The sequence below is a fragment of the Bos grunniens genome, chromosome 25 (assembly GCF_055505025.1).
Source record: "Bos grunniens cultivar Pamir isolate PY7600 chromosome 25, Bosgru_T2T1.0, whole genome shotgun sequence".
Taxonomy (NCBI): Eukaryota; Metazoa; Chordata; class Mammalia; order Artiodactyla; family Bovidae; genus Bos; species Bos grunniens.
Window position 1 is genome coordinate 1508051 of NC_141189.1, and position 13959 is coordinate 1522009.

The 13959-nt window shown below is 65.3% G+C and overlaps 3 protein-coding genes across 5 annotated transcripts in view; 2 read left to right on the forward strand and 1 right to left on the reverse strand.

Annotated features, from left to right (window-relative positions):
- LOC147344680 (uncharacterized) overlaps positions 1-5657 on the forward strand; it is a 59188-nt gene extending 53531 nt beyond the window's left edge. Inside the window, exon 3 of the mRNA XM_086377019.1 lies at positions 5519-5657. The gene's annotated coding sequence lies outside the window, so the exon portion shown is untranslated. The remainder of the gene's footprint in view (positions 1-5518) is intronic.
- The window catches only part of MAD1L1 (mitotic arrest deficient 1 like 1), a 286697-nt gene continuing 274210 nt past the window's right edge, over positions 1473-13959 (reverse strand). For all 3 annotated transcript variants that reach the window (XM_086376992.1, XM_086376989.1, XM_086376994.1), the window contains one exon: positions 1473-2015. The gene's annotated coding sequence lies outside the window, so the exon portion shown is untranslated. The remainder of the gene's footprint in view (positions 2016-13959) is intronic.
- ELFN1 (extracellular leucine rich repeat and fibronectin type III domain containing 1) lies at positions 5752-8935 on the forward strand. The gene has a single exon (XM_086376988.1). It carries the CDS (start codon positions 5752-5754, stop codon positions 8176-8178), a length of 2427 nt encoding a protein of 808 aa, XP_086233114.1. The 3' UTR covers positions 8179-8935.

The following is a 13959-nucleotide window of genomic DNA, read 5'->3' on the forward strand; positions in this document are numbered from 1 at the left end:
CCACGCCCGTGTTCCTGGAGAGGGTCTCAAGTCAGCCCCCTCCCCGGAGGCCAGCCAGCTACCCTCACCTATGTCCTGCCAGCGCCGAGCAGGAAACCATTGCAAAGTGATTTCTCCCTCCAACGATGCCGCACATCATGTTTTTTAATTTAAAAAGATGCCCGGTGGAAGCGTAACAGACCATGAGATGTTCGGGTCCCTAATTAACTCCAGAGCAGCTTGAGCGAGGGCCTGGGGGGTGCTGGAGTGGGCAAGGGGGAGTGGGCAGGACTCCAGCACCCCCACCTCCTGCTGCTCAGGCGCCTCCCCCCACCTCGTCCCCCGGGGACTCTTAACACAGCGGCGGGTGTGAGCTAAGCTCCCGCCCTTGCTCTGGGAGGTCTGACCCCGTGCCACCGCCTTTCCTGCCCTGAGCCCACTTCCCCTCCATCCAGTTGTATAACGCTGACACCTGCCTCCCCTGAGATGGGAGAAGCGGGCTGGTATACAGTAGGCACTCGATATGTGCAGGATCCTAAGGAAGTAGGAGGGCACGCCAGGCGGGTCAGGCACCCAGCGCCTCTGCGCCTGGCTCTCGCCGGCTCCATCCCTGAGGATGGAAGGCGGGGTGATCCCTCCCCCTCATGCCTCCCAGAGGACGAGGCCGCCACCAGCCAAGGTCTGGGGCTCACCAGCCCCAACCCCGTGGCCAGGTCTGAGGCTCCAGCCCTGCTATGTCAGCGCTGCCAGGCTGCCCGCTGTGGTAGCCCATGGCAGCCTCCATGGGGACTCAGGGAGGCAGGGGGCGGACGAGGGCAGGCTCTGGGTGGGTGCTGAGCTGAGACCGCCCCCCGTGGGCACACGGGGGGGCCGGCCCACTGGAGTGCTTCCCAGGGTTCCTCCCTGTCCGCAAGGAGGGCAGCTGCAGAGGAGACCAGGGCGTACAGAGCACCCTGCGTGGGGAGCCTCCGGTCACGTTGGCCTCCCTGTTACGTTTGACTGAGGAGGTAGCAGGCTCAGAGAGGTTGGGTGAGCAGCCCATGGTCACAGAGCCGGAGCACGGCATGGCCGGTGTGCCCGTCCCGGCCTGGGAACCTGCGGTCCCAGCTGGCTCCGCGCTTTCTTGTGGGCAGGCCACGTGGCTGGTCCAGGTCACGCCATCTGCCTTGTGGCCCCCACTGCCCTTAGGTGCCCCCCACGACTCACAGACTCTGTGGCAGCGCTAGGCTGCAGAGCCTGGCAAATGTTAGCTGTTAATGTGATCTGTTGGCAGAACTGGGCACGGCAGGAGGTGGTGGGTACATGACTCCCTGCGCCTCGCCCTCAGCCCGCGCGGCCCTCTGGAGGCGCCGAGTCCCCCCTTCTCGGTCGGCGGGCTCCTCGGCCAGCCTGGCCCTCATCCGCGCCCTGTGGCTTATAAACAGGTGCTTCTGTCCCCGCACGGCGCCTGTGATTATGCAAATCCAGTCGTAAGAAGTTTAAAAGCCTGGAACCACCGTATTTCTTCACTTCATTAGCAGCAACTCAGGCTAGCACTGACGTGACGGAGCGAATGTGACGCGGGGCTCACGCTCACCATCCCCGTTGGGCCCCTCCTCGGGGACAGGGCTGGCGTCGAGACGGCAGCTGAGGGGGCTTTGGGGGGCCCAGACCGCGTGGTGGCTGTGCCGTCCCCTCACCTGCAGGACCGCCGGGTGGCCTGCGGACCCAATGGCTGTGAAAGCACTCGTGCCTGGGGGCTGCGTCTCCCTGGGCACAGGATGGGCACATCACGCACCCTGGTCTTGCCAGGACTCAGGCCAGGGTGGCCCTTGGGCGTAGGGGCACTTCCCGCTGGCCCCATGAAACCAAAGCAGCTGGTGCTTGTGAGCTGGGCACTCCTCCCCGTCTCAAATGAGGAAATGGAGCAGGTGTGCCCACCGCTGTCCAGCCTGGCGGCTCCCATGCGTTGGGCACTGCTCGGGGCCTGGGGCGTCATGGCGTGGACTGGACGCTTCCCTCTGGAGTTCACATCCCAGCAGGCAGAGGACCTTTGTCTAGAAAATGAACCAAGAGGACAAGGAGCCCGTCAGGAGATGGTGATGGGCAGAGAGGGAGGAGGGTGATGGACAAAAGAGCTTGTTCAGAGGGGAGGCCTCTGGCCTGCGATCCCCCCGCCTGAAGAGGAGGGGTCTCTTCTCATGAGCAGCAGGATGCGCCCTTGGGCGGAACGGCCGTGCGGGGGCAGCTGGAGGGCAGAGGGTGCTGGGCAGGCCCTGGCAGGTCTGTGTGGGGGGCCTGGGTCTTGCTCCCCGTGGGGAAGGATGGTTGTCCTTTGGGGTGTGGATGGCATGGTCCCATGAGGCTCTCCCCATCCCCGGGCTGTTGGCAGGTAGAGTGTGGGTGGGGCAGTGGGCTTCATCCCAGCAAGGGAAGGGGCTGGCTGGGCCTGGGCAGTACCCAGTGGGTGTGGCAGGAAGCAAGCATCACGGCTGGGAGCCGCATGGGCACTGCTGTCTCGGGCTTGGGCACGTGCGGCCTGGATGGGGGGACTTGAGGACAGAACTTGGTTTCTGCGTGAGGAGTGTGGAGGGCAGGACGCGCCCCATCGGGAGTCTGAGCTTGAAGGGGAGCAGCTGTGTCTGAGTCTGGGGCCCAGGGCAGTGAGGGCAGCGGGTCAGGCACATGGAGAGAACACTGTGGCTGCTGGGGGGTGGACAGACCACCGCGGGGGCAGGCAGAGAGACCACTGCAGGGACACGCGGGGGGACCACTGTGGGGATACGCGGGGACAGTGAGGGGTCAGGGTGGGGAGACCACCGCAGGGGCTGAGACCTGAATGCACAGGAAGGCGCCCCTTGGAGCAGCAGGCAGCCTGGGATGGGGGTGCTGATGCTGCCCAGATAGTCGGGGACGGATGGAACCACTGACAGCCCTGGGGAGGAAGGCAGGGAAGGGGGTAAGGCCTGAGGCTGTCCAGTCCTGCTGTCTCCCCGAGGAAGGTTCTAGAATTGTGCCCAACGCCGTCACTGCCCAGCTGTGTTGCCAGCGCCCTGCCCCATCCAAGAGCGGGTCATCTGGTCGGGCAGCGCATGTGTGGCCCGTCCGCAGCGGCGTGGTCTGCGGGCACTGTGGGTGGCGGGGGCCCACGCCAGGTGCGGCGGGGCGGGGACGCAGGGACCCCGGAGAGGGCGAGGGGTGAGCAGGCGGGAGGACAGCTTGGGGTTGGTAAGGGGGTATGTGGATGAACAAGGGGGACTGGGAGCCCGAGGGGCGGTGGGGGCGGCTTGGGGGAACTCTCTGAACCTTCCTAGGTCATCGGCCAGCTGTTCCCCGAGGTCCCCAGTCCTTGGGGTTGGGGTCCTGGCCCGCCCTGCAGCCTGGGGTTCAGGGTGATGCTGCACACGGTGCCCGAGGGGCCCCCCGGGGATGAGGCACCTGCTGTCCGGCCTCTCATGGGCGACCTTGACCGCAGCCCTCTCCCCCGTCACCTCCACCCACCCCCCGCTGCCCCGAGGTGAGGCGTGCAGCCCTCGGGGGCCCTTGGAGGCCATGGTCATGGGGGCAGAGGCAGCTCTTGCACACCGCGAGGGGACCTCTGTGACACCCACACTGTCATCGAGGTGTCATCTCCCCAGCCTGGCTCCTGCTCAGCCCAGGCTCTGGGGGCAGGGGAGCTCACGGGCTGAGGGCGGGCTGACCCAGTGGAGCCCGTTGGGCCGGACCAGTCGGTGGGCAGGACCCAGCCACGCCTCCTTGTCTCACAGGCCTCAGGGAGGGGATGCCCGCGGGGCGAGGCTGATCCCTAGAAGCACCTCCAGGCGCCAAACGAGCACAGTCCCTAGATTCACACCCAGGTGGGAGGCGCGGTGCCCTGCCTGGCTGGATACCAGCTGCCGGCACGCCCTTGGGTGCTGGGGCGAGGCTGCATCCACCTCCAGGTACACAGGCCCAGGTACACAGGCCCATGCACACACAGGTCCCAGCGTGTGTGTGCGTGCACACACACAGCCACTGCACACCTAGGTGTGCCAGGTGTGGGGGCGGCAAAGGCTGGGCAGCCCATCACCCCACGCGCTGAGATAAGGGTTCTTTAGGCCTGTAATCCTCCTTAACTTGACTTTGGGTTATTTTGAGCAAGAGATTAAAGGTGATTATGACCAGGCTGCGCCTCCTAGCTGGGCTCCGCACACGCCTGGTGCTCCCATCCACCTGCTGCCCGATGGCTTGCAGCCGGGGGCACAGGCCCAGCTGCCTGCCCACTCTGGGCAGTAGAGCGACCCCAGTCTCAGCACCAGGACGATGGGGCAGGTGTGTGTGTGTGGGGGGTGCCGGGTGGTGGCAATCGCCCCAGGATGCCCCAGGGGGTGTAGATTTCATGTCAGGAGACGACCACATGGGGACCCCCGGGGTGCTCCCCAAGGGGAGGGGTCCGAGCGAGCCCCAGGCCTACCCTCTCCGCTTCTGGTCCGGCCCAGAGAGGGCCCGAGCTTTCCTGGCGGTCGCACGGCAGCACTGGGCCAAGCCAGGACCTTCTCCCACCCACCCCTGCTGACCCTTCCCCTTGCTTTAAATCAGAAAGGCTCTTCCTCAGGAGTGAGGTCAGAACTGTTCTTGATGAAGTTTCTGAAGAGAGAGAAATCCATTGCACATCATTATTTTTTTCTCCTAATTTAAACCGCCTCAGTGCAGACTAGTTGCAAACGTCAATATCCGTGAAATACAGTCAGCTGGCTGCCTGCCAGGCCACAGAGCGGTTACAGAGGCCGCTGTAAATCCAAACAGTAACAAGCAAACACACCCCCATCCTTCCGTCCTGCGGGAGAAATACGAGGGGCAGAGGGGAGAGTCCCGCAGACGGCCGTGGGGTCCTGGGGAGCAGGACCCACCCAGCGGCCATCTGGCCACATCTCCGCGCACACGCGGGCTCCGTGGGGCGGGGTTGAGTGTGTGATCGGGGGTCCCTGCTCTAGAGAAGCTCAGGGTTTGGGGGGAGCAGACAGCAAGGTGCTCGTTCACAGCCAAGACCCAGGGCTGGGTGGGGTCGGGGGGAGGAGTCGGGGCCACAGCAGTGTCCTCAGCTGAGCCGGGGGGCACCATCCTCCCAGTCCTTACTGCCGGGACCCAACTCGGTGGTGACAGCCTCAGGGTCCACAGCTCGTTGGAGGAAGCAGACCCGGAGGGCAGCGTCCTCACCTCCCTTGAGAGGAGCTCAGGAGGGCTTCCCTCCGCCCCAGCTCAGGCCCCGGGGTGGGGCTCAGAGCTGCCCCACCTAAGGTGCATAGCGGGGCACCTGTCACCCCATCACCCCTGGCTGAGTGACGGCAGCCTTGACCCTGGCGTGCCCACCTATCTGGCTCGGCGCTGGATTCCCATGAGTCAAGGCGGCGGTGGACGCCTGCCTCCGGTCAGAGAACTGCCCGCTGAGCCTGCCAGCTCCCCTTCCTCATCAGTGACACCCCGGACGTGCCTCCACATCCCAAGGGCTGGGTGCAGGCCTGCACCGGACCTGTGCCCATCGGGAGGCCTGCTGACCCATCTCCCCTTTCGTCTCCCGCAGGATCGGCTGGACCGATGGGGAAGCAGGCCGAGGCCCCGGCCGGACACGGGCGGACGGAGCGAGGCCGCCAGCCGTGAGGGAGGTGCTCCCCTCGCAGCACGTGGGCCGCATGGCCATGTGCCTGGGACGGTCCTGAGCAGACGGGCGTCCTCCCCTCCCGCGCACCCCACCGCCCAGGCCCCCACCCCGCGCCCTGGGCAGGCTGAGCGGGCAGCCCCCGCAGGCGGGTCCTGATGGCTGGGTGCGGGTGGGAGGCGCCGTGGGTGTGGGTGTGTGTGGCGGCCGCCCTGCTGCACGCGGGCGGGCTGGTGCGTGGTGACTGCTGGCTCATCGAGGGCGACAAGGGCTTCGTGTGGCTGGCCATCTGCAGCCAGAACCAGCCGCCCTACGAGGCCATCCCGCAGCAGATCAACAGCACCATCGTGGACCTGCGGCTCAACGAGAACCGCATCCGCAGCGTGCAGTACGCGGCGCTGAGCCGCTTCGGCAACCTCACGTACCTGAACCTCACCAAGAACGAGATCGGCTACATCGAGGATGGCGCCTTCTCGGGCCAGTTCAACCTGCAGGTACTGCAGCTCGGCTACAACCGGCTGCGCAACCTGACGGAGGGCGTGCTGCGCGGCCTGGGCAAGCTCGAGTACCTGTACCTGCAGGCTAACCTCATTGAGGCGGTGGCGCCCGGCGCCTTCTGGGAGTGCCCCAACATCGTCAACGTGGACCTGTCCATGAACCGCATCCAGCGTCTGCACAGCGCCACCTTCGCGGGCCTGGCGCGGCTCTCGGTGTGTGAACTCTACAGCAACCCCTTCTACTGCTCCTGCGAGCTGCTGGGCTTCCTGCGCTGGCTGGCGGCCTTCGCCAACGCCACGCAGGCCCACGACCGCGTGCAGTGCGAGTCTCCGCCGCTCTACTCTGGCTACTTCCTGCTGGGCCAGGGCCGCCACGGCCAGCGCAGCATCCTGGGCAAGCTGCAGTCTGTGTGCACTGACGGCCCGTATGCGGCGGAGACCCGCCCGGCGCCCGGCCGCCCCCCGCCCGGCCGCTCGCCGCCGCCACCCCCCGTGCTGCCCGCGGAGCCCAGCGAGGCCCCCTGCGCTGAGGACGAGTGCTTCTCCGGCGACGGCACCACGCCGCTGGTGGCCCTGCCCACGCTGGCCCCGCAGGCCGAGGCCCGCCCGCTCATCAAGGTCAAGCAGCTGACGCAGAACTCGGCCACCATCACGGTGCAGCTGCCCAGCCCCTTCACCCGCATGTACACGCTGGAGCACTTCAACAACAGCAAGTCGTCCACCGTGTCCAGGCTGACCCGGGCCCAGGAGGAGATCCGCCTGACCAACCTGTACGCGCTCACCAACTACACCTATTGTGTGGTGTCCAGCAGCTCGGGCCTGCACCACAACCACACCTGCCTCACCATCTGCCTGCCGCAGCCGCCCAGCCCGCCGGGCCCCGTGCCCAGCCCCTCCACGGCCACCCACTACATCATGACCGTCCTGGGCTGCCTCTTCGGCATGGTGGTGGTGCTGGGCGCCGTCTACTACTGCCTGCGGCGGCGGCGGCGGCGGGAGGGCAAGCAGAAGCAGGCGGCGGCAGCGGCCGGCAGCCTCAAGAAGACCATCATCGAGCTCAAGTACGGGCCCGAGCTGGAGGCGCCAGGCCTGGCCCCGCTGTCCCAGGGCCCGCTGCTGGGCCCCGAGGCAGTGACCCGCATCCCATACCTGCCCGCCGCCCCCGGGGAGGTGGAGCAGTACCAGCTGGCGGAGGGCAGCGGGACACCCAAGGGCAGCAAGGGCGGCTACATGGAGGTGCGTGCGGCAGAGCAGGCAGAACGCAGGGAGGGGGAGCAGGGCCGGCCGGGCCCCGACAGCCAGAGCTCGGTGGCTGAGATCTCCACCATCGCCAAGGAGGTGGACAAGGTCAACCAGATCATCAACAACTGCATCGACGCCCTCAAGGCCGAGGCCACCTCCTTCCAGGGCAGCAAGCCGGGCGCCGTGTCCACGGCCGAGCCGCTGGCCGGCAAGCGCGGCTTCCTGGCGCCCGCCTACCAGGACGCCTGCGGCCTGCAGCGGCACCACAGCCTGGAGGCCGCCCCCGGGGCCCCGCGGGCCAGCTCCTCGTCCAGCGGCTCCGCCCGCAGCCCGCGGCCCTACCGCGCCGAGCCCCCTGCGCTGCACGAGGCCAAGTACATCGAGAAGGGCTCGCCCGCGGCGGAGGCCATCCTCACGGTGACGCCCGCGGCAGCCGTGCTGCGGGCCGAGCCCGAGAAGGGCCGGCAGTACGGGGAGCACCGGCACTCGTACCCCGGGCCCCACCCTGTGGAGCCCCCCGCGCCGCCCGCGCCCCCCGAGAGCCTGGGCGGCCGCAAGGCCTCCATCCTGGAGCCGCTGACGCGGCCGCGGCCCCGCGACCTGGCCTACGCGCCGCTCTCGCCGCAGTACCGCCACCTGAGCTACGCCTCCAGCCCCGAGTACGCCTGCCGCGCCTCCCGCAGCCTCTGGGCCCGCTTCAGACTGAGCCGCCCGCGGCACCGGGACGCCGGGGAGTGCGTGGCGGCCGGCCACGCGCTGCGCCGGAAGGTGCAGTTCGCCAAGGACGAGGACCTGCACGACATCCTGGACTACTGGAAGGGCGTGTCTGCGCAGCACAAGTCCTGAGCCGGCCGCGCGGCCAGAGGGCACTGCAGCTAACCCAGAGACTCACGGCGCACGCGCACACACGCACAGAGACTCACGGTGCGCGCGCGCGCGCACACACCCCCCCCACAACTGCTGAAGCCCTGGGCTTTGCGGGCAAAGTGGGGAGGGGGCACCGGCAGGCCGGACGGGAGGGGCGCGTGGCTGAGCGTGTGCACCTGCCGAGACATTCTCGCTGGTGTGAGGGGCCCGTCCGCACACACGCGTGCGCACACACACACACACACAAGGGACTTCGAAAACTGTGTCTTAGGGATGGGGGGCGGGGGAGGGGATTTTTTCATTATCTTTTGATTCTTCTCTGCCTTCTCTTCCTTTTTTTTTTAAAGTTCTCTTAAAAAGACGTAAAACGCTCTATGTGGGGGGTGTGGCCACCTGGTCCCCGCACGACTCCTCTGTCCGTGGCTTTCTGTGGATTCTGTTTAGTCCGTCTCTTCGTCGCTGCCACCAGAGAGGGCCAGAGCAAACGCAGGCGGCCAGGTGGTCTCCGGGAGGGTCCCGGAGCTCCCGGGACCTTGGGGGCAGGGAGGGCTGGGCCTGCAGACGGCCAGGGGTGGCGGGGGCCGGGAGTGTGCCTTCCAGCCCTGCCCCCACTATACACTGTCGTCCTATTGTATAGAGAAATATTTCTATATTTGCAATGTTTGCTGTAAAATGAGAAAGGAAAAAAAAAAAAGACTATGTCTACTAAAAAAAAATAATTCTGCAAAAGAAAAAAACTCCAATGCTTGTTTGCAGTGGTTTTTCCTCTGGGACTTGGGGCAAGATGTGTGGTGTGAGTGACCTTGGGTTTGGGGCAGGTTGAGGCCCTTGGGAGACGGGGAAGCCAACCCTGGGCTGGGGAGTGGCTTTGAGAGGCGGTGTGGACGGGGCAGAAAGGGTTGAGGGAGCTGGACACAGGGTGGGTAGGTATGTACCTCACCCTGCATGTGGCTGGCAGGGTTCAGTGGGAGTAGGGTGAGCTGGGGAGGGCTGGGGCCCCTCCAACCGCTGGAGACCCAGCTGCAGGGCGTGAGCCCTGAGATCCAGATACCACAGGCCCCTGGGGCCCCCAAGCTGGCCCCTTGGCCCTGCAGTCCTGCCTCAGCCCTCCAGCCATGGCCCCAAATCTGGTGGGAGAGGTGTGAGTGCGTTTATGAACACCAGACTCTTCAAAGTCTCTGCAGAAGCCTGGACCCCAACCTCCAGCTGGCACCAGGTCCATCGAGGTAGTTGGCTCCAGGGTTGCCTGCTGCCAAGGTCACAGGTGCCTCCAGCAGAGCAAGGCTTGGAGCACAAGACGCCGTCTGGGAGCCTTGTGTACAGCTGGCCACGTGGGGGGGCCCTGCGCCCACCCCCCCATCCTCGGTCCATGTTGGGGGTGGAGCCCCCAGGGACAGCTGACCCCTCTGCGGGGTGCTGACCCTTCCGGCCTCCTTTCCCTGCAGTGGTCTGGGCCTGGCCCTCTTCCTGGGCCTGCCCTGCCCCCGCGTCCAGGGCGGACCCACTCACTCTTTCTGACACAGACGCCTGAGCACCGAGGCGGTGGGAGCCTTGGAGACGCCAGGCAAGGAGCGGGGGCGGGGAGCAGTCTTGGTCGGCCACACTGCTCGCACACCCCCGGGACAGGACACTCACTCCCCTCCTCCGTGTCTCCCTCGGGGCACCTTGCAGACCCTGCAGCAGTCCGTGGCTCGCTCAGGGCCCAGCGCTGGGACAGGGCTTGTCTGTCCATCCTGGCCTCTGCACCCAGGTGACCCCACGAGGTCCTGCCCATGGGGCCTCCTCACGGCCCCCTCGGCAAGCCCCTCCGACTGAGCCCCCTCTGAGGACGCCGCCCCACCCTGCTTGACCAGATGGGCCCCGGGCTCCCTGGCTCTGGGCAGCTCCTCGCCCTGTCATGGGGTCCAGGAGGACAGCTCAAGGAACCCAGAGACGTGAGTGGGCTGGAGACCACGAGGCTGTGCCCAGAGTGGCCGGGGCAGGGAGGGGGGTAGGGATGGGGGCCGGCCCCCGGCTGGCAGGGCTGGGGGGCCTTGTCCAAGGTCACACAGTGAGGGGTGCCCGTCCTGGTCAGAGGCAGGACTAGGCATCTCCCTGCTGCCGCTGCAGAGAGAACGCTGGCTGTTTACAGGGCATCAGACAACAGCGGCCACAGCAGAGGTGCCTGCCCTGGGGAGAGGGCAGCTGGCCGGATGGGTCAGGCCGGGGGGACACGTCGGCCCCGGGAGCACCCCCTGAGCAGGAATCCCTGGGGAGGGGCGAGCACCTGGAGAGATGCGGGAGTGGGGGGTGCACCCCGAGTGGACACCTGTCAGAGCACAGGCCCTCCCGGGAATGCCGCAGGCTGACAGATGCGGCTCCAGCTGTCCGACCCTGGCCCAGTCCCAGGGCACAGCCAGACGTCACTGCGGCCCTGCTCAAAGGCAGGCACACACGATACACGCACTTACTGAGCGCCGCCTGTGTGCGCCCTGCTGGAGCCCAGCAGGGGACCTGACCTTCTTCCCCACTGCCCCTCCAGAGGGGCTCACTTAAAGCTGGCAGGTGACCCAGCTCTGGGTGGCAAGGGTCCAGGCGGCCCAGAGGAGGGTGAATACTTCTGCCTGGGAAGACTCTGGAAGGGTTTCTGGAAGAGCAGGTGTCTGGTCTGGAAAGGGGCCGCCATGGTGGGGAAGGAAGGTGGAGGCCTCAGGCTGGACAGAGGCCAGCAGCCTGCAGGCTTGGGGTGCAGAGACAGCAGCCGCCTGAGGGGTCCTGTCCAGGTCTGGCACTGGCGCCGGCTGCCCCCAGGGCAGCTCCTGTCGGTGTGAGAGACGGGGTCATGCTGCTTGTGACCAGAGACCCCAGAAAGCCCCGTGCTCCCGGCGTGTCGGGGGGCTGCCCCTCCTCACCGCACTCGGCCCCCAGAGCTTAGACGCAGAGGTTACGTCCGTCACCGGCCGGCCCAACCAAGCCGTGTAACCAGCCACCAGCACACTCGCAGTTGCTCATGCAACGGGCTGATCTGGGTCAGCCTGGCCCCGTGACTGGGGAGGCTGGTGGGGACGGTGGGGAGTTCTAGGGGGACTGAGCTCTGCTCCGCACAACGCTCATCCTCCACAAGCTAGCCCTGGTGACAGCCAAGATGGCACGCCTCCGGCGCTCAGAGTGAGTCACGTGGCCGGACTCAGAGTCAGTGCACACAGGCCAGCCCATCCACAGGGGCGGAGGGCCGGGAGAACTAGAACCGTCTGAGAACGGGCCGAACGCAGGGCCAAGCCCAGCGTGCCCTCCCTCCAGGGCTCACGGCACAGCGAGCAGAAAGCCCAAGACCGTGGTCCTGGCTCATCGTGTGCAGTTACAGAGCGCCGACTGTGTACCAGACATCCTGGAGACACAGACAAACCTGTCCCCCGACCAACGACCAGTCACCGTCCCAACAGGGAGGGCTGGTGTCCCAGCAGAGCAGTGCAAGCGGGCCTGCCTGAGAGGACTGCGGCCACAGCGCGTGGAGGGCCCGGGGACAGCCACAGCCACCTGGCCCAGAGCTCGGCCGTGGCGCCTGGGGAGAAGCTGGCGGAGAGGCTGTGCAAAGGAGCCGTGAAGGCCCTGGAGGGGGGCGTGCAGTGGGGCACCGCCAGCCCAAGGACCCCACAGATAGCCCCACCCGATGTCCCCGCTCCCATCTCCTAGGGGCTGAATGGCTAGGGAAGCAGGAGGCAGAGCCCGGTGTGTCAGGATGTGGGAGGAGGGCGGGAAGCGGCCGAGAAGACGATAAGGGGCACGGGCAGACGCGGGCACTGACCGGGCACGGGGCCCGGACATCCCTCGAGGAGAGCAGCAGGCCCTCCGGGAGGCTGGTCTCCAGACCCTGATGGACAAACGGGTCAGCCTGCTGGACAGGGGTGGGAACAGGGCAGGGTCTGCCTCCCAGAGGGACCCTCAGGGACCAAGGCCCCTCCCCACGCCCGAGGGGCAGGAAGGTGCCCTGGAGGCCTGGGGTGGGGCTGGGCGCCGGGGCGCGGGCTGGCCGGACTCAGGGCCTGCTTTGCAAGCATAAAGGAATTAAGAGTTAGGCTCTGGGTCATGGGGGCATGGAGGGAATTTTGTAGAATAATAACTTGTATTGATTTTCGCCTTACCTCAAAGCAACCCTTTTATTACAGAAGCTTTAGAAAACAGCTAAACATAGAGAAGAAAACACGAATCACTGCCTGCGCCACCACGAGGTAACCGCGGGATCCATCTGCCCGGCCCCTCTCCGGACGCGCCCCTCCCCGTGCCGCGCAGCAAGCTGACTGCGTGGAGGGTGCGGAGAGATGGGAGAGCGGACAGGATGTTGGCGAGATCCGGGCGGAGGAATGGCCAGAATACGTTTGAGTAAGAAGGGCTGAGGTTCACCGGCCAGAGAGGCCGTCATTACAAAGTCTACCAATGTCAGGGGCTTCGTGGGTGGCTCAGTGGTGAAGAACTTGCCTGCCAGCGGGGAGACACAGGTCCCATCTCTGCTCCCAGAAGATCCCACAGGCCCTGGGGCAACGAAGCCCGTGGGCCACAACCACTGAAGGCCACGTGCCCTAGACCCCGCTCCCTGCAACTGGACAAGCCCTGCAGTGTGAAGGCCGCACAGTGTCCCTGGAGAGTGGACCCCGCTCCCTGCAACGGGAGAAAAGCCGGCGGGCAGGAACGCAGACTCAGCACAGCCAAAAACAAGTCCACGAACAACAAACGCTGGAGAGGGTGTGGGGGAAGGAGCCCTCTCCCACTGCTGGTGGGGAGTAAGCTGGTGCAGCCGCTGTGCAGAACAGAATGGAGGGCCCTCAGAAAACTACAGACAGACGGCCAGCAGTCCCACTCCCGGGCACAGATCCAGACAGAACTGTAATCCGAAAAGATACATCCGTGCACTCCTGTGCTCACTCCTGCTCAGAGCAGCAGGATTTACAACAACCAAGACGTGGAAACCCCTAAATGTCCACTCACAGATGAGTGGACACAGAGGATGTGGTGCCTGCATGCACGAGAGTCCGACTCAGCCGTAAAAAGCAGTGAGAATGCCATTTTCTAGCAACATGCGTGGACTCAGACTGTCACACTAAGCCCGTCAGAGAGGGAGACAAACGCCGTATGATGTCACGTATACGTAACCTGAAATATGACACAGGTGAACTTAACCTATGAAACAAACAGACTCAGAGAGAGCAGGCTGCCAAGGGGGAGGGGAGCGGGGGAGGGGGGAGGGGAGTGGGGGAGTGGGGGAGGGGAGCGGGGAGGAGAGTGGGCGAGTGGGGGAGGCTGGGGTGAGTGGATGCAAACCATCCCGTATAGAATGCATGAAAGAGGCCCTGCTGTAGGGCACAGGAACTGTACTCAATATCCCATGACAAACCATAATAGAAAACATATGGAAAAGAATATATGTGTAACTGGGTCACTTTTCTGTATAGGAGAGACTAACCACACTGTAAAACAACGATACTTCAATAAAAGATTTATGGAAAGGACGGATGAGGTTTATTGCCTGATGGAAAGCATGGTCTGGGCTAGCGCCACGGACAGCTCACCACCCGTAAGGGAGAGCAGACTGCACACGGGCTCGAGGCTGGGGCCATCGGGGCCACGAAGGGCCCCCTCTGACCACTGCAGACTCCTCGTCTTTTCTCACTTCACTGCACTGCTTTACTGTCCTACTGCCTGGGAGATTTTTAGGATTTCTTTTTTTTAATGTCAAACAATTATACAGCCACACAGGAAGTCACAGAAACAGCACAGAGTCACCCG